At 44.1% G+C, this 20,596-nt stretch overlaps 1 protein-coding gene across 1 annotated transcript in view; it reads right to left on the bottom strand.

Moving 5' to 3' along the window:
- The window catches only part of LOC118366874 (coiled-coil domain-containing protein 141-like), a 52,782-nt gene extending 32,894 nt beyond the window's left edge, over positions 1-19,888 (bottom strand). Inside the window, exons 1-4 of the mRNA XM_035749672.2 lie at positions 19,419-19,888; positions 7,859-7,981; positions 3,250-3,444; positions 2,060-2,168 (exon numbers count right to left, since the gene is read on the bottom strand). Of these exons, the coding sequence (XP_035605565.1) occupies positions 2,060-2,168; positions 3,250-3,444; positions 7,859-7,981; positions 19,419-19,523 (532 nt within the window). The 5' untranslated portion in view covers positions 19,524-19,888. The remainder of the gene's footprint in view (positions 1-2,059; positions 2,169-3,249; positions 3,445-7,858; positions 7,982-19,418) is intronic.
- Between the last annotated feature and the right edge of the window lie 708 nt (positions 19,889-20,596).

Genomic DNA, 20,596 nt, shown 5'->3' with positions numbered 1-20,596 from the left:
TCACAAACTTCTACAGATGCACAATCGAGAGCATCCTGGCGGGCTGTATCACCGCCTGGTATGGCAACTGCTCCGCCCTCAACCGTAAGGCTCTCCAGAGGGTAGTGAGGTCTGCACAACGCATCACCGGGGGCAAACTACCTGCCCTCCAGGACACCTACACCACCCGATGTTACAGGAAGGCCATAAAGATCATCAAGGACATCAACCACCCGAACCACTGCCTGTTCACCCCGCTATCATCCAGAAGGCGAGGTCAGTACAGGTGCATCAAAGCTGGGACCGAGAGACTGAAAATCAGCTTCTATCTCAAGGCCATCAGACTGTTAAACAGCCACCACTAACATTGAGTGGCTGCTACCAACACACTGTCATTGACACTGACCCAACTCCAGCCACTTTAATAATGGGAATTGATGGGAAATTATGTAAATATATCACTATCCACTTTAAACAATGCTACCTTATATAATGTTACTTACCCTACATTATTAATCTCATATGCATACGTATATACTGTACTCTACATCATCGATTGCATCCTTATGTAATACATGTATCACTAGCCACTTTAACTATGCCACTTTGTTTACTTTGTCTACATACTCATCTCATATGTATATACTGTACTCGATACCATCTACTGTATGCTGCTCTGTACCATCACTCATTCATATATCCTTATGTACATATTCTTTATCCCCTTACACTGTGTATAAGACAGTAGTTTTGGAATTGTTAGTTAGATTACTTGTTGGTTATCACTGCATTGTCGGAACTAGAAGCACAAGCATTTCGCTACACTCGCATTAACATCTGCTAACCATGTGTATGTGACAAAAAAAAAAGAAAATCTAATTTTATTTAACTTGTTGGATGCATTTGCAGCTTGTTTTGGTTGCGCTTCAGATTATGTTGTGCGCAATAGAAATGAATGGTAGTTAATGTATTGTATCATTTTGGAGTCACTTTTATTGTAAATAAAAATAAAATATGTTTCTAAACACCTGAATGAATCTTGAATAATGATGAGTGAGAAATGTACAGATGCACAAAGATCATGCCCACAAAACATGCTAACCTCTCACCATTACCAATAAAAGGGGAGTTTATACTTTTTGGTGGGCATAATGTTTATGCCTCTATCTTTCTCACTCATTATTCACGATTCATTCAAGATTACCTGTAATCATGATAGCATCCACACTAATGTAGAAGTTTCAAAACTTCTGCAAATGCATCCAACAAGTTTGTCGAGTCACAAGCTTGATGTAGTCATTGGAACCAAATACAAAACTCTTTACCAAATTTAATGAATTTGTCCAAGTACTTAGACACCTTCAAATGGGGTGGATTAGATACATAAAGTGCTTTCATTTCTCAACGGTAAAACAGATATGTATGAAAATACCCTCAAATAAAAGGTGACATTCTGTACTGCCGCTTCATATAAAACATGTTATCTAAAATCCAAAATGCTGGAGTATAAAGCTAAATTAAAAGTTTGATCCAGCTTTGGGTCGCGTAAATACATCTGTTATAGATCCATTTGTAAAGTAAATAACACACCTCACACTAAAGTGTAATCTCTCATCACATACTATCATGAGAAAGAGTGCCTGTTGTTTCTATGACCCTTACGATGGCATGACATAATGACATAATGACCCCTGTGGCCCTTAGCAGCCTTAACCAGCTCATGTGATTGACGACAACTAGCTTTTAGTTTACTGACATGTCTCAGTCCTAGCCCCGTGCTGTTGATATGACATGAATGCCACTCAATCTCACATCTAGCATATATCTATCTCTCCATTAGCTCTCAGTGCCTTGGAGACTGAAAGGCAGGGTCAAATCCATCACATTTCAGGAACTTTAAGAGGAGAATGATTCTCTCAAGGGAGGGCAGAGGTGACTGAATGACTGTCAGGACCAGATTGAGGTTGTGTATCAAGTATCAGACATCTGGAGCAGTGATCAGGATGTTATTACTCAAAGGGAATAAACACATCATTTCTCTAAGGGGGGCATTACTGTAGGTGTATCAGCATATACTCACCTCTCTTCATAACACTGTGTTTCAGGAGCAGTTCTTTCAGACACTCAGCATCTGCCAGCTCCTGTTCTCTGCTCTGGAACTCTTCTCCCTCATCAATTCTGATAGCAAACTGCAAGAGGTGGAGGAAGATATAGTAAACCTATCTGTATAGTTAGACAACAGAGTAATTTATACTAGCATGGGCTCGGTCTTCACACATTTATTCATGGAGATCTCGAAAGGCTTAATTCACTCACAGTAGATTTGATAGAGAAGTAAACAAAGGAAACAAGAAGCACTGTTTGGTCAGGGATGAAACATGTAAAGGGCAGACAGTACAAAACTTTTCAGTCACATCTACAGAACCATCTGATTCCTGTATCTGTCACACAACCACTCATCATGTTTTATAATCATCACAATAATGTGTATGTTTTGTGTGGCAGCATTTAGGGTGGCCATCATTTAGTGCCTGGGTAAGTTACAGTGGCTGTACAGTATCACACAACTCAATCCTCTTGGTTGGAGCGACTGTCATTGGACTAATAACAATGAAACTGCCCCGTTGTGCCATATTTACAGGGCTCTGTGATACAGTGTCTATGACCTGTGTATTTATATTGCAGTAAAAACAGGATTACATTACAGCTCCTCATCATTTACACTGCTATTTAGGGAAAAAAAAATCAATAATGTAATGCTAACAAAACTGATAAAACAATGTGCTATTTTCTTGTATGTTTTTTTTTAAGCAAACTGGAGAGGAGGAAACAGATGTACAAACTCTAGAACAGCAGTAATAACAAGAACACAACACTGGATGCTGTGTTGATATCATGAAATGGTACATTTCCTCCAACAAACAACATAAAAAAATGAACTTTCCATTTCAGAACCACAGAACTGGTTGAAAGGTCACTTTGTTACATGCTTATTAGTGCAGTGAAAACATCTGAGGCATACATGTACATTAACTCAAAATCAGCTCTGATCTGTTAGGGTTACGGTCTATGTCAGCTCTATGTGTGTTCTATGTAGCTATAATGTACCTTTAATGGCTCTGTTTCTGTTTGCCTGGCTCCTAACTGAAGTGCCCTGTCAAAGAACTCTGAGGCCAGGTGTAGCAGAAACCAGCACTTCTCTAGAAGTGAGATCTGGGTATATGTATGCTCTATGTAGCTATATTATCTCCTTTCTGTTAGCCCTCCTACCTCCAGGGCCCTGTCGAAGAACTCTGAGGCCAGGTGTAACAGCGACCTGCGCTTCTCTAGCATTAAGATCAGGGTCCTCCAGGCATCGCTCAGCGAGTTAGCCATGGCCTCGTACACCTCCCCTTCATTCTCCTTCTTCTCCTCTGCCATCCTGTCTGCCTCTTCCAGCAGAGCCCACACGCCTGCCTCATGTTTCTGGCAAGAGAGAAAGGATCATAAAAAAAAAGACAGAAGACAATAAGATATACGTGGTTCGTTGAAGTATCTTCTCTGCATTAATAAAAAAAAACATAAAATTACCATTTTTATACTTGCATTTAAATCAACATTGTTAATGGAGCGATTCTGTAACGCACTAGGCGTAGTGGGTGCGGAGTCAGGCGCAGGAGGCAGGAGGTACAGGGCTTTATTACGCACAGGACAAATAGTACTTGCCAAGATACTGGGCGCACATACACCAATGCCCAAAACCAGGACCTAACCAGTCAGGAGGGAAAACCCAAAAACAACACGCACTACCACACAATAACAAATAAGCCCGCACAAAGAGCAGGCGGGCCTAACGGCTTAAATAGCCCAACTAAAACCCAAACAAGAAACAGGTGTTACTAATCAGACAAAAACAACAGAAAGGGGAAAAGGAATCAGTGGCAGCTAGTAGGCCGGTGACGACGACCGCCGAGCGCCACCCGAACAGGAAGAGGAGCCACCTTCGGTTGGAGTCCTGATAGATTCATTTACACTTTGTTCAATTGCACTATTGTAAACTACACATTTGAAATTATATTTGTAGAAGTTCAAAGCCTTGCTGAATTAAAAGCAGTGGATGAACCAACAACATATTCCATCCCAAATGTAAATCTGTTTTGGATTATTTTGTGGTAAAACCTCTTTAATTAGAGGGGTTGTTCATAGGTCTACATCTGTAGTAACTCTGATGTCTTAATGGAGATGACTGGAGATATTCTGCCTCCACAATGGAACACATAGGTGATAATTAAACCTTCTATTTTGGAATCCTTATGGTCAAGGACATTGAGTCATGCAACTGTACATTCAAATCAATATAACATTTTCACTGAATCTCCTTCTTATTACTGAACGAAGTCTCTCTGTGGCATTGGGACAATATGAGGGCTAAAATCATACATCTGATTGTGAATTAATAGTATTCCCATGTGAACAACTAGTCCCTCTTTTTGTGAGAGGTGGCACCGAAAAGCAGTTGTTTGTTGCAAATGCATATCTAAGGGCAGCAACAACAAAATATGTCAGGAACCATCTGACCATAAGATTTAAATGTATAAGATCAATTGTTCACATGCTTATGCCAATATTGTCATACTTGTATAAAATAAGATTGAACATGCTCAGCCTTCAGGCATAACTCAAACACCTGACAGTAGGTGGAAAAAGTGAATGAGTGCTTGGCACAAGGAAAGAATGGCCTGGATCAAAATAACCATTGTGCAGGAGTCTATAACAAGGCCAGGGGAAAAAGCTTTGACTGGAAATACTATAAATCAACATTGAGAGGGCTGCTGTGAACATTTAAACTTCCACCTAGGCTGGGGAAATGAAAGTGACTGAAAGAGTTCTCTGAGGTATCTCTGAGAGAAGAAAAGCATTCATGTTGTCTCAATGAGCTATATTCAAACAAGGCCGGGACTGAAGAAGCTTTAATCACAGCCTAAATGTCACCACAAGTGACATATACATTTGGAAGTTTACATACACCTTAGCCAAATGCATTTAAACTCAGTTTTTCACAATTCCTGATAGTAAATCCTAGTAAAAATTCCTCGTCTTGGGTCAGTTAGGATCACCACTTTATTTTAAGAATGTAAAGTGTCACAATAATAGTTGAAAGAATGATTTATTTCAGCTTTTATTTCTTTCATCACATTCCCAGTGGGTTAGAAGTTACACTCAATTAGTATTTGGTAGCATTGCCTTTAAATTGTTTAACTTGGATCATACGTTTCAGGTAGCCTTCCACAAGCTTCCCAAAATAAATTGGGTGACTTTTGGCACATTCCTGCTGACAGAGCTGGTGTAACTGAGTCAGGTTTGTAGGCCTCCTTGTTCGCACACACGTTTTCAGTTCTGCCAACAAATTATCTATAGGATTGAGGTCAGGGCTTTGTGATGGCCACTCCAATACCTTGACTTTGTTGTCCTTAAGCCATTTTGCCACAACTTTGGAAGTATGCTTGGAGTCATTGTTCATTTGGAAGACCCATTTGCAACCAAGCTTTAACTTCCTGACTTATTTCTTGAGTTATTGCTTCAAAATTTTCCTGCTTCATGATACCATCTATTTTGTGAAGTGCACCAGTCCCTCCTGCAGCCAAGCACACCCACAACATGATGCTGCCACCCCCGTGCTTCACAGTTGGGATGGTGTACCTCGGCTTGCAAGCCTCCCCCTTTTTCCTCCAAACATAACGATGGTTGTCATGGCCAAACAGTTTCATCAGACCAGAGGACATATCTCCAAAAAGTACGATCTTTGTCCCCATGTGCAGTTGCAAACTGTTGTCTGGCTTTTCATATGGCGGTTTTGGAGCAGTGACTTCTTCCTTGCTGAGCGGCCTTTCAGGTTATGTCGATATAGGACTTGTTTTACTGTGGATATAGATAGTTTTGTACCTGTTTCCTCCAGCATCTTCACAAGGTCCTTTGCTCTTTGTTCTGTGATTGATTTGCACTTTTCGCACCAACGTACGTTCATCTCCAGGAGACAGAACACGTCTCCTTCCTGAGCGGTATGACAGCTGCGTAGTCCCATGGTGTTTATACTTGCATACTATTGTTTGTACAGATGAATGTGGTACCTTCAGGCATTTGGAAATTACTCCCAAGAATGAACCAGACTTGTGGAGGTCTCCAATTTGTTTTCTGAGGTCTTGGCTGATTTCTTTTGATTTTCCCATGATGTCAAGCAAAGAGGCATTGAGTTTGAAGGTAGGCCTTGAAATACATCCACAGGTTGTTGGAAAAATTACTTCTGTCATGCACAAAGTAGATGTCCTAACTGACTTGCCAAATGTATAGTTTGTTAACAATAAATTTGTGGAGTGGTTGAAAAACAAGTTTTAATGACTCCAACCTAAGTGTATGTAATCTTCTGACTTCAACTGTAACTACACTCAACAAAAATATAAACGCAACATGTAAAGTCCCATGTTTCATGAGCTGAAATAAAAGATCCCAGAAATGTTCCATACGCACAAAAAGCTTATCTCTCAAAGCTTATTTCTCTACTTGTGCTCAAATTTGTCTACATGCCTGTTAGTGATAATTTCTCCTTTGCCAAGATAATGCATCCACCTGACAGGTGTGGCATATCAAGAAGCTGATCATTACACAGGTGTCCCTTGTTCTGGGGACAATGAAAGGCCACTCTAAAATGTGCCGATTTGTCACACATCACAATGTCACAGATGTTTCACGTTTTGAGGGAGCATGCAATTGGCATGCTGACTGCAGGAACGTCCCCCAAAGCTGTTGCCAGATAATTTCATGTTAATTTCTCTACTATAAGCCACCTCCAATGTAATTTTAGAGAATTTGGCAGTACGTCCACCTGGCCTCACAACCGCAGACCACGTGTGACCAGGCCAGTCCAGGACCTCCACATCCAGCAGATTGTCTGAGACCAGCCACCTGGACAGCTGATGAAACTATGAGTTTGCACAGCCCAAAGAATTTTTGCACAAACTATCAGAAACCTCATCTGCATGCTTGTGGTTCTCACCAGGGTCTTGACCTGACTTCAATGGGCAAATGCTCATCTTTGATGGCCACTGGCATGCTGGAGATGTGTGCTGTTCACAGATGAATATTGGTTTCAACTGTACAGGGCAGATGGCAGACAGCATGTATGGCATGTGTGGGCAAGCGGTTTGCTGACGTCAACATTGTGAACAGAGTGCTCCCTTGTGGCAGTGGTATGGGCAGGCATAAGCTACAGACAACAAACACAATTGCATTTTATCAATTTGAGATCAAGAGGCCCATTGCCGTGCCATTCAGCCGCCGCCATCACCCATGTCGTATGGACCTGTACACAATTCCTGCATACTCACCAGACATGTCACCCATTGAGCATGTTTGGGATGCTCTGGATCGACGTGTACGACAACGTGTTCCAGTTCACGTCAATATCCAGCAACTTCGCACAGCCATTGAAGAGGAGAGGAACAACATTCCGCAGGCCACAATCAACAGCCTGATCAACTCTATGTGAAGGACCTGTGTTGCGGTGCATGAGGCAAATGGTGGTCATACCAGATACTGATTGGTTTTATGATCAAAGCCCCTACCTTTTGTGACCAACAGATGCATATCTGTATTCCCAATTATGTGAAATCCATAGAAATCCAATGAACTCAGTAAAATCTTTGCAATTGTTGCATGTTGCATTTATATTTTTGTTCAGTGTAATATGCCCAATGGGCAGCTCATCCTCGTGGCCTAGCATGGTCTCATTCGAATATGTCCAAATAGTGACATACAGTATCAATAACAGAATAGTGTACTTATGTCACCTAAGCTGACACATTAGTTGTATGTCGCTCTACTGTATTCCTAATGAGATTATTACCTTGAGTTTGATCAGGAGCTGCTGGTGTTCATCCAGCAGTTTCTTTGTTTCGTCCTGGTTGCTGCCGATCTCCAGCAGGTTGGGATTGGCTTCAGTCAACTGCAGCTTTACAAGTTCCCCACACTATAGTACAAAACACAGACACACACACACAACAAAACACACACTCAACTTTACGGAAGGAGTTGTTTGTTTTCTCCCTTATGTTTTCAGTACATATTTCTTCCCATATTTAAGGCATAAATAGCCTGTCTGCGTCCATTGGATCAATGAATGTACTACTATGTATCAAAGAGACTCGTCCAAGTTAAACCAGCAGGATGGAAAGGTCTGTTTGTGTTGCCCTGCCAAGGCCATGTTACCTGTTGTTTATGTTCTGACTGTGAGCAGGGCAGGTTGGTGTAACATTATACCTGTGAACATCCACATGGTCTCCCTGTGACTTTCACAGTGTGTAAACACCGCTTGGAAATAGGTATGTCTTCCGCAACCTGGGGCTCCTTTTCCACTATACTGTCGTGTCCCGGGAACACCTTCAGAGTCTGCGTCCCAAATGACACCCTTTTCCCTACATAGTGTACTACTTTTGACCAAAAGCCCTATGGTGAGTGTAGAGAGTATAGGGATATTGTTGTCCACGTCGGCACCAACGATGTTAGGATGAAACAGTCAGAGGTCTCCAAGCGCAACATAGCTTCAGCGTGTAAATCAGCTAGAAAGATGTGTCGGCATTGAGTAATTGTCTCTTGCCCCCTCCCAATTAGGGGGAGTGATGAGCTCTACAGCAGTCTCACAACTCAATCACTGGTTGAAAACTGTTTTCTGCCCCTCCCAAAAGATAGAATTTGTAGATAATTAGCCCTCTTCTGGGACTCACCCACAAACCGGAACAAGCCTGGCCTGTTGAGGAGTGACGGACTCCATCCTAGCTGGAGGGGTGCTCTCATCTTATCTACGAACATAGACAGGGCTCTAACTCCCCTTGCTCCACAATGAGACAGGGAACAGGCCAGGTAGCAGGCTGTTAGCCAGCCTACCAGCTTAGTGGAGTCTGCCACTAGCAGTCAGTGTAGTCAGCTCAGCTATCCCCATTGAGTCCGTGTCTGTGCCTCGACCTAGGTTGGGCAAAACTAAACATGCGGTGTTTGCCTTAGCAATCTCACTGGAATAAAGATCTCCTCCATTCCTGACATTATTGAAAGAGATTGTGATACCTCACATCTCAAAATAGGGCTACTTAATGTTAAATCCCTCACTTCCAAGGCAGTTATAGTCAATGAACTAATCACTGATCATAATCTTGATGTAATTGGCCTGACTGAAAAATGGCTTAAGCCTGATTAGTTTACTGTGTTAATTGAGGCCTCACCTTCTGGTTACAATAGTGACCATGTCCCCCGCTCATCCCGCAAAGGCGGAGGTGTTGCTAACATTTTTCTTTTTAACTACGTTTTCGTCTTTTTAGCTTCTAGTCATGAATCTATGCGGCCTACTCAATCACTTTGTATAGCTACTGTTTACAGGCCTCCTGGGCCATATACAGCGTTCCTCACCGAGTTCCCTGAATTCCTATTGGACCTTGTAGTCATGGCAGATAATATTCAAATTTTTGGTGACTTAAAAAATTCACATGGAAAAGTCCACAGACTCAGTGGGTTTTGTCCAAAATATCTCCGGACCTGCTCACTGCCACAGTCATACTCTGGACCTAGTTTTGTTCCGTGGAATAAATGTTGTGGATCTTAATGGTTTTCCTCATAATCCTGGACTTTTGGACCACCATTTTCTTATGTTTGCAATCGCAACAAATAATCTGCTCAGATCCCAACCAAGGATCATCAAAAGTCGTGCTATAAAATCTCGGACAACCCAAAGATTCCTAGATTCCCTTCCAGACTCCCTCCACCTAACTGAGGAAGTCAGTTTAACCTTGCGCAATACCCTAGATGAAGTTGCACCCCTATAAACAAAAAACATTTGTCATAAGAAACTAGCTCCCTGGTATACAGAAAATACCCGAGCTCTGAAGCAAGCGTCCAGAAAATTGGAATGGAAATGGCGCTACACCAAACTGGAAGTCTTCCGACTAGCTTGGAAAGACAGTACCGTGCAGTATCGAAGAGCCCTCACTGCTGCTCGATCATCCTATTTTTCCAATTTCATTGAGGAAAATAAGAACAATCCAAAATCCATTTTTGATACTGTCGCAAAGCTAACTAAAAAGCAGCATTGAAAGAGGATGGCTTTCATTTCAGCAGTGATACATTCATGAACTTCTTTGAGGAAAAGATCATGATCATTAGAAAGCAAATGATGGACTCGTCTTTAAATCTGCGTATTCCTCCAAAGCTCAGTTGTCCTGAGTCTACACAACTCTGCCAGGACCTAGGATCAAGGGAGACACTCAAGTTTTTTAGTATTATATCTCTTGACACATTGATGAAAATAATCATGGACTCTAAACCTTCAAACTGCATACTTGACCCTATTCCAACTAAACTATTGAAAGAGCTGCTTCCTGTGCTTGGCCCTCCTATGTTGAACATAATAAACGGCTCTCTATCCACCGGATGTGTACCAAACTCACTAAAAGTGGCAGTAATAAAGCCTCTCTTCAAAAAGCCAAACCTTGACCCAGAAAATATAAAAAACTATCGGCCTATATCGAATCTTCCATTCCTCTCAAAGTTTTTTAGAAAAAGCTGTTGCGCAGCAACTCACTGCCTTCCTGAAGACAAACAATGTATATGAAATGCTTCAGTCTGGTTTTAGACCCCATCATAGCACTGAGACTGCAGTTGTGAAGGTGGTAAATTACCTTAAAATGGCATCAGACCAAGGCTCTGCATCTGTTCTCGTGCTCCTAGACCTTAGTGCTGCTTTTGATTCCATCGATCACCACATTATTTTGGAGAGATTGGAAACCCAAATTGGTCTACATGGACAAGTTCTGGCCTGATTTAGATCTTATCTGTCGGAAAGATATCAGTTTGTCTCTGTGGATGGTTTGTCCTCTGACAAATCAACTGTACATTTTCGTGTTCCTCAAGGCACATTTTTGGGACAACTATTGTTCTCACTATATATTTCACCTCTTGGTGATGTAATTCGGAAACAAAATGTTAACTTTCAGTGCTATGCGGATGACACACAGCTGTACATTTTGACGTAACATGGTGAAGCCCCAAAATTGCCCTCCCTGGAAGCCTGTGTTTCAGACATAAGGAAGTGGACGGCTGCAAATGTTCTACTTTTAAACTCGGACAAAACAGAGATGCTTGTTCTAGGTCCCAAGATACAAAGAGATCTTCTGTTGGATCTGACAATTAATCTTGAACTAGAACCAAAAAATGTGATATTATGAACCTACAGTTCTAAATTGAGCAGCTGCTGAAAAATGAGCTCCTGTATATATTGAGATTTAAATGTTTTTTTAGAGTGAAGTACATCGAAAAAAATCAAGAGAAAACTGCAAGACTCAATAGAAGACAAAACAAGGAACAAACCAAAAAAGACAGGCTTTTGAAAAATTAACTATTTTTCATAAAATTGTACAGTTATCTTAGCTAGCTGAATTGCTAGCAGAATTGTTTACTTGTTGCTAAGCAGTTGCTAGGGACTCTCCTGGAAGAAGCTAGCTAGCTTACAAAGAATAACAACAAAAAATATCTAGTTAACAGAAGAAAGGAAGACAAAATAAGGACAAAAGAAGGACAGAAGAAAAAGGAAAAGAAAGAGGACAACAAAGTGAAACAGTCAGCACTTCTATTGCAACTTCGTATTTCGTCGTCCTAACGTAGTCTACACTGCTATCTGCCCAGCAGCTAGCCAGCTAGCAAACGTCCACCGTCTGCCACTGCCAGCTAGTCTACAAAGTCAACAACGCAGCCACTGCCAGCTAGCCTACTTCAGCAGTACTGTATCATTTTAATAATTTTAGTCAATAAGATTCTTGCTACGTAAGCTTAACTTTCTGAACATTCGAGACGTGTAGTCCACTTGTCATTCCAATCTCCTTGCATTAGCGTAGCCTCTTCTGTAGCCTGTCAACTATGTGTCTGTCTATCCCTGTTATCTCCTCTCTGCACAGACCATACAAACGCTCCACACCGCGTGGCCGCGGCCACCTAATCTGGTGGTCCCAGCGCGCACGACCCACGTGGAGTTCCAGGTCTCCGGTAGCCTCTGGAACTGCCGATCTGCGGCCAACAAGGCAGAGTTCATCTCAGCCTATGCCTCCCTCCAGTCCCTTGACTTCTTGGCACTGACGGAAACATGGATCACCACAGATGACACTGCTACTCCTACTGCTCTCTCTTCGTCCGCCCACGTGTTCTCGCACACCCCGAGAGCTTCTGGTCAGCGGGGTGGTGGCACCGGGATCCTCATCTCTCCCAAGTGGTCATTCTCTCTTTCTCCCCTTACCCATCTGTCTATCGTCTCCTTTGAATTTCATGCTGTCACAGTTACCAGCCCTTTCAAGCTTAACATCCTTATCATTTATCGCCCTCCAGGTCCCCTCGGAGAGTTCATCAATGAGCTTGATGTCTTGATAAGCTCCTTTCCTGAGGACGGCTCACCTCTCACAGTTCTGGGCGACTTTAACCTCCCCACGTCTACCTTTGACTCATTCCTCTCTGCCTCCTTCTTTCCACTCCTTTCCTCTTTTGACCTCACCCTCTCACCTTCCCCCTACTCACAAGGCAGGCAATACGCTCGACCTCATCTTTACTAGATGCTGTTCTTCCACTAACCTCATTGCAACTCCCCTCCAAGTCTCCGACCACTACCTTGTATCCTTTTCCCTCTCGCTCTCATCCAACACTTCCCACACTGCCCCTACTCGGATGGTATCGCGCCGTCCCAACCTTCGCTCTCTCTCCCCCGCTACTCTCTCCTCTTCCATCCTATCATCTCTTCCCTCTGCTCAAACCTTCTCCAACCTATCTCCTGATTCTGCCTCCTCAACCCTCCTCTCCTCCCTTTCTGCATCCTTTGACTCTCTATGTCCCCTATCTTCCAGGCCGGCTCGGTCCTCCCCCCCGCTCCGTGGCTCGACGACTCATTGCGAGCTCACAGAACAGGGCTCCGGGCAGCCGAGCGGAAATGGAGGAAAACTCGCCTCCCTGCGGACCTGGCATCCTTTCGCTCCCTCCTCTCTACATTTTCCTCCTCTGTCTCTGCTGCTAAAGCCACTTTCTACCACTCTAAATTCCAAGCATCTGCCTCTAACCCTAGGAAGCTCTTTGCCACCTTCTCCTCCCTCCTGAATCCTCCTCCCCCTCCCCCCTCCTCCCTCACTGCAGATGACTTCGTCAACCATTTTGAAAAGAAGGTTGACGACATCCGATCCTCGTTTGCTAAGTCAAACGACACCGCTGGTTCTGCTCACACTGCCCTACCCTGTGCTCTGACCTCTTTCTCCCCTCTCTCTCCAGATGAAATCTTGCGTCTTGTGACGGCCGGCCGCCCAACAACCTGCCCGCTCGACCCTATCCCCTCCTCTCTTCTCCAGACCATTTCCGGAGACCTTCTCCCTTACCTCACCTCGCTCATCAACTCATCCCTGACCGCTGGCTACATCCCTTCCGTCTTCAAGAGAGCGAGAGTTGCACCCCTTCTGAAAAAACCTACACTCGATCCCTCCGATGTCAACAACTACAGACCAGTATCCCTTCTTTCTTTTCTCTCCAAAACTCTTGAACGTGCCGTCCTTGGCCAGCTCTCCCGCTATCTCTCTCAGAATGACCTTCTTGATCCAAATCAGTCAGGTTTCAAGACTAGTCATTCAACTGAGACTGCTCTTCTCTGTATCACGGAGGCGCTCCGCACCGCTAAAGCTAACTCTCTCTCCTCTGCTCTCATCCTTCTAGACCTATCGGCTGCCTTCGATACTGTGAACCATCAGATCCTCCTCTCCACCCTCTCCGAGTTGGGCATCTCCGGCGTGGCCCACGCTTGGATTGCGTCCTACCTGACAGGTCGCTCCTACCAGGTGGCGTGGCGAGAATCTGTCTCCTCACCACGCGCTCTCACCACTGGTGTCCCCCAGGGCTCTGTTCTAGGCCCTCTCCTATTCTCGCTATACACCAAGTCACTTGGCTCTGTCATAACCTCACATGGTCTCTCCTATCATTGCTATGCAGACGACACACAATTAATCTTCTCCTTTCCCCCTTCTGATGACCAGGTGGCGAATCGCATCTCTGCATGTCTGGCAGACATATCAGTGTGGATGACGGATCACCACCTCAAGCTGAACCTCGGCAAGATGGAGCTGCTCTTCCTCCCGGGGAAGGACTGCCCGTTCCATGATCTCGCCATCACAGTTGACAACTCCATTGTGTCCTCCTCCCAGAGCGCTAAGAACCTTGGCGTGATCCTGGACAACACCCAGTCGTTCTCAACTAACATCAAGGCGGTGGCCCGTTCCTGTAGGTTCATGCTCTACAACATCCGCAGAGTACGACCCTGCCTCACACAGGAAGCGGCGCAGGTCCTAATCCAGGCACTTGTCATCTCCCGTCTGGATTACTGCAACTCACTGTTGGCTGGGCTCCCTGCCTGTGCCATTAAACCCCTACAACTCATCCAGAACGCCGCAGCCCGTCTGGTGTTCAACCTTCCCAAGTTCTCTCACGTCACCCCGCTCCTCCGCTCTCTCCACTGGCTTCCAGTTGAAGCTCGCATCCGCTACAAGACCATGGTGCTTGCCTACGGAGCTGTGAGGGGAACGGCACCTCAGTACCTCCAGGCTCTGATCAGGCCCTACACCCAAACAAGGGCACTGCGTTCATCCACCTCTGGCCTGCTCGCCTCCCTACCACTGAGGAAGTACAGTTCCCGCTCAGCCCAGTCAAAACTGTTCGCTGCTCTGGCTCCCCAATGGTGGAACACACTCCCTCACGACGCCAGGACAGCGGAGTCAATCACCACCTTCCGGAGACACCTGAAACCCCACCTCTTTAAGGAATACCTAGGATAGGATAAAGTAATCCTTCTCACCCCCTTAAAAGATTTAGATGCACTATTGTAAAGTGGCTGTTCCACTGGATGTCATAAGGTGAATGCACCAATTTGTAAGTCGCTCTGGATAAGAGCGTCTGCTAAATGACTTAAATGTAAATGTAAATGTACTCCAGTGCTAGCCTCTCTACACTGGCTTCCTGTTAAGGCAAGGGCTGTTTTCAAGGTTTTACTGCTGACCTACAAAGCATTACATGGGCTTGCTCCTACCTATCTTTCCAATTTGATCCTGCCGTACATACCTACATGTGCGCTATGTTCACAAGACGCAGGCTTCCTTCCTGTCCCTAGAATTTCTAAGCAAACAGCTGGAGGCAGGGCTTTCTCCTATAGATCTCAACGAACTGCCTTTGCTGTCTCTGCCTGGCCGGTTCCCCACTCTCCACTGGGATTCTCTGACTCTAACCCTATTACAGGGCCTGAGTCACTGGCTTACTGGTGCTCTTCCATGCCGTCCCTAGGAGGGGTGCGTCACTTGAGTGGGTTGAGTCACTGATGTGATCTTCCTGTCCGGGTTGGCGCCCCCCTTGGGTTGTGCCGTGGTGGTTGAAGATATCCCTCTAATGGTGTGGGGCTGTGCTTTGAAAATATGGGTGGGGTTATATCCTGCCTATTTGGCCCTGTCCGGGGGTATCGTCGGACGGAGCCACAGTGTCTCCCGACCCCTCCTGTCTCAGCCTCCAGTATTTATGCTGCAGTAGTTTGTGTCGGGGGGCTAGGGTCAGTCTGTTATATCTGGAGTATTTCTCCTGTCTTATCCGGTGTCCTGTGTGATTTTAAGTATGCTCTCTCTAATTCTCTCTCTATATTTATCTTTCTTTCTTTCTTTCTTTCTTTCTTTCTTTCTTTCTTTCTTTCTCTCTCTCTGAGGACCTGAGCCCTAGGACCATGCCTCAGGACTACCTGGCCTGATGACTCCTTGCTGTCCCCAGTCCACCTGGCCGTGCTGCTACTCCAGTTTCAACTGTTCTGCCTGCGGCTATGGAACCCTGACCTGTTCACCGGATGTGCTACCTGTCCCAGACCTGCTGTTTTCAACTCTCTAGAGACAGCAGGAGCAGTTGAGATACTCTGAGTGATCGGCTATGAAAAGCCAACTGACATTTACTCCTGAAGTGCTGACCTGTTGCACCCTCGACAATCACTGTGATTATTATTATTTGACCCTGCTGGTCATCTATGAACATTTGAACATCTTGGCCATGTTCTGTTATAATCTCCACCCAACACAGCCAGAAGAGGACTGGCCACCCCTCAGAGCCTGGTTCCTCTCTAGGTTTCTTCCTAGGTTCTGGCCTTTCTAGGGAGTTTTTCCTAGCCACCGTGCTTCTACACCTGTATTGCTTGCTGTTTGGGGTTTAAGCTGGGTTTCTGTATAGCACTTTGTGACATCAGCTGATGTAAGAAGGGCTTCATAAATACATTTGATTGATTGATATGGGCCCTGGTCAAAAGTAGTGCACTATATAGGGAATATTGTGCCATCTAGGACAGCCGACGACAATATCAAACCATTAAAGTGATTTAGGAATTCCTTTGCTGTGATTACTACCTCTCTGGGTGACACATTAACTCCAAATTATCTCAAAGTTAAGCTTTTCTTTAAAGTGTCACTCTGAAAGTCAAAAGCACAACAGCTGGTGCTGTAGCCTATCTGTATTACTACATCGTGTCTGTAGTGTACGCTAAACTATATGTCTATAATGTCTCCAGTGTGACATACATTGGAAATTTGAATAGACATTAGAGTAATTGATTTGTCAATGACGACCGTGGTGGTTACAGCCACATTGTACGCATGGGCACTGCGAGGATCACCAACAGCTGTTTTAAGCCAAATTACAAGATGTACAGTGATGGGAAAAAAGTATTTGATCCCCTGCTGATTTTGTATGTTTGCACACTGACAAATAAATGATCAGTCTATCATTGTAATGGAAGGTTTATTTGAACAGTGAGAGACAGAATAACAACAACAAAATCCAGAAAAACGCATTTAAACATTTTTATAAATTGATTTGCATTTTAATGAGGGAAATAAGTATTTGACCCCCCCTCAATCAGAAAGATTTCTGGCTCCCAGGTGTATTTTATACAGGTAACAAGCTGAGATTAGGAACACACTCTTAAAGGGAGTGCTCCTAATCTCAGCTTGTTTCCTGTATAAAAGACACCTGTCCACAGAAGCAATCAATCAATCAGATTCCAAACTATCCACCATGGCCAAGACCAAAGAGCTCTCCAAGGATGTCAGGGACAAGACTATAGACCTACACAAGGCTGGAATGGGCTACAAGACCATCGCCAAGCAGCTTGGTGAGAAGGTAACAACAGTTGGTGCGATAATTCGCAAATGGAAGAAACACAAAAGAACTGTCAATCTCCCTCGGCCTGGGCTCCATGCAAGATCTCACCTCGTGGAGTTGCAATGATCATGAGAACGGTAAAGATCTTGTCAATGATCTCAAGGCAGCTGGGACCATAGTCACCAAGAAAACAATTGGTAACACACTACGCCGTTAAGGACTGAAATCCTGCAGCGCCCGCAAGGCCCCCCTGCTCAAGAAAGCACATATACATGCCCATCTGAAGTTTGCCAATGAACATCTGAATGATTCAGAGGACAACTGGGTGAAAGTGTTGTGGTCAGATGAGACCAAAATGGAGCTCTTTGGCATCAACTCGCCATGTTTGGAGGAGGAGGAATGCTGCCGTCAAATCTTGAGTGAGAACCTCCTTCCCTCAGCCAGGGCATTGAAAATGGGTCATGGATGGGTATTCCAGCAGGACAATGACCCAAAACACACGGCCAAGGCAACAAAGGAGTGACTCAAGAAGAAGCACATTAAGGTCATGGAGTGGCCTAGCCAGTCTCCAGACCTTAATCCCATAGACAATCTGTGGAGGAAGCTGAAGGTTCGAGTTGCCAAACGTCAGCCTCGAAACCAATGACTTGGAGAGGATCTGCAAAGAGGAGTGTGACAAAATCCCTCCTGAGATATGTGCAAACCTCGTGGCCAACTACAAGAAACGTCTGACCTCTGTGATTGCCAACAAGGGTTTTGCCACCAAGTACTAAGTCATGTTTTGCTGAGGGGTCAAATACTTATTTCCCTCATTAAAATGCAAATCAATTTATTACATTTTTGACATGTGTTTTTCTGGATTTTTGTTGTTGTTATTCTGTCTCTCACTGTTTAAATAAACCTACCATTAAAATTATAGACTGATCATTTCTTTGTTAGTGGGCAAACATACAAAATCAGCAGGGGATCAAATACTTTTTTCCCTCACTGTATGGGTGTCTCAAGCATTACAGTAGCCTATGTTGTCTCAAATGTAAGGAATCATTTCACTTACACAATAATTGATTTGTCAATAACCACTGTGGTTATGTGGTTACAGCCACCTATGTCTGTGCCAGCTGTAGAGATTATTTCTTACTAGGCATGTTTTGCTCTTTAATCATTGCATGCCTTAGATTGCAGCTGTGGCTGTGGCTGTGGCTGTGGCAGTCAGTATAAAGGGGCCTCGGAACGCAGAGGAACGCCATCACCTTCACAACCAAAAGTGGTCAACAAAATTGATGGCAGAGGATACAACAGAGGACAACAAACATCTCTCTCTTTTCAAACAAAACAGGCAAGAAAAATGAGTCATATTTGAAAACCATCTCCTCTGTTTCTGTTTGACCATATCTAATATCTTTCCAACACATTTAGAATGTATTTCACACAGGTATGTGGGAAAATAAAAAATATCTAATGTCCGTTGTTTTATTACTACTGCGGGAAAGCCCTGTACATGGAGTTAGTATGTGAGGCATTGATATAAGCCTTCTGGTTTGGCTAGGAAATATTTCCTATAAGCTTAATGGACAAACAGAGAGAGCTATTGACACCTCAGGACACCAGCTGAACAATGAGGACTATGTGAGCTTGTGACATCACTGACAACATTAAATGCCTTTCTCTGGTTGCGTCCCAAATGGCACCCTATTCCCTATATAGGTAAGTGCACTACTTTTGACCAGACCAGACCGAGGCACCATAAAGGGAATAGGGTGCCTTTTGGGACACACCCTCTATTAGCAGCAGCACTTTGGAAAGAAGATCGATGGATGCAGATCGCTGAACACTGTGAGGTCAGTGTCTGTCAGATTCAGACAGATCAATAATCTAGCCTGACACTGAATTATAGCCAGTTGTTGTTGTTATATCGCCATAACACTATGGTAATGTTGGACAACTTCTCTGTTAAAACTGCTTGTAAATACTGATCTTCTCCATCATTTTTGTTCATATTTTTTAGATGGCCTGATAAACCATTTCTGACCAAAGTAGAGTTCTGAGAGGCATACAGCCAAACATTTCTTAGAACAAGTTCTGTTCACCTGAGATATCTACAAACGTGAGAAGAATAAATAAGTTTAATATAGTGCTTTCAAGGTCCCAAAATACTCTTAAAAAGGCAATTAAAGACAGCTAAAGACAACCCAAAGACACAACTAAATAATATTTTAGAATGTTGGTACCTTGAGCACAGTGACAATAATCTGAGAGTCGCCAGCCTGCACGGCAATAGTGCTGATTGTTGTTGTGGCAGCAGGTTGACCTCCAGTGTCACCTTTGTTAGACATTGTCTCTCCCGTCCAAACGTAAGAAATTTTACAGCCTCTACTGTCCCCTCTCTTCTTCCTGGATCCTGAAAATCCTTGTCTGTCTCCTATTCTCTCACTTCAGTCTCTGGGGACTTCAAAACTCAACAGCAACAGTCCTTCAATATTTCCTTTGAAGGTAGAGAGGAGAGAGTAACCACAGTAGAGAGTCCCCTCAGTCCCCTTGTCCAACAGGTGTTATAAAATCCAGTTCTGTTTAAAGGTGTATGTTTCATCAGTGGTGTTCTGGCCCCGTTACACTCACTCCAGTCCCACAGCAGAGCCACTTGCGTCAATGGACTGACTGACACTCAACAGGCAGGAGACACAGAGCAGAGAGAAGTTGACAGGGCAGAACACGGCAGGCAACTGTGATAAAAATAGAAATATCACACTGTGCTGTGTTGGGAGCCATTTTGACACACCCCTAGTTCGTTGGCTCCGCTCTACTCTGGTCTATTTTCACAACCGCCCCCCCCTCCCTGTCTGTCTCTCTCCCAGCCCCTCTTTATCTTTTCCTGCCTCCCATCCCACACAGACAAACCCCAAAAAAGCTCCAGTCCATCCATGGAATATCATATCAATTGGCCTATCTACTGTATCTTCCAATAGAAGGGAAAATACCCTGTGAGTCAACACAGTTGGACAGATTATTATCTTGCTCCTCTGGGTCTGTGAATAAGTTTTTCTACAACCAAAAGCCAAGAACACTTAACACTGGTATGCTGCACAAGTGTTTAAGTATCTTCTAAGAGAGAGAAACGTCCACACCCTCATGGCTGGCTAACTAGATACCCCTTTAAGCAGGTAGCCTACCGGTTAAGCACATTGTGCCCGAACAGTCACTGGTTCAGAGCCCTCAAGGTGGAAAAATCTGCCATTCTGCTCTTGAGCAAGGCGGTTAGAGAGAGAGAGTCAGAGAGTCACCTCAGCATCCTGCAGGCCCAATTTTTGAGTGTCTTTGATACTTGATCCAATAGAGCGAAGTATGCCGTTGACTCTCCTAAGATAATGATATACAGTATGTACAAACATTAGGAACACCTTCCTAATAT

The sequence above is a fragment of the Oncorhynchus keta genome, chromosome 34 (assembly GCF_023373465.1).
Source record: "Oncorhynchus keta strain PuntledgeMale-10-30-2019 chromosome 34, Oket_V2, whole genome shotgun sequence".
In the NCBI taxonomy this organism is placed as follows: domain Eukaryota; kingdom Metazoa; phylum Chordata; class Actinopteri; order Salmoniformes; family Salmonidae; genus Oncorhynchus; species Oncorhynchus keta.
This window is presented reverse-complemented; position numbering and strand designations above follow the sequence as displayed.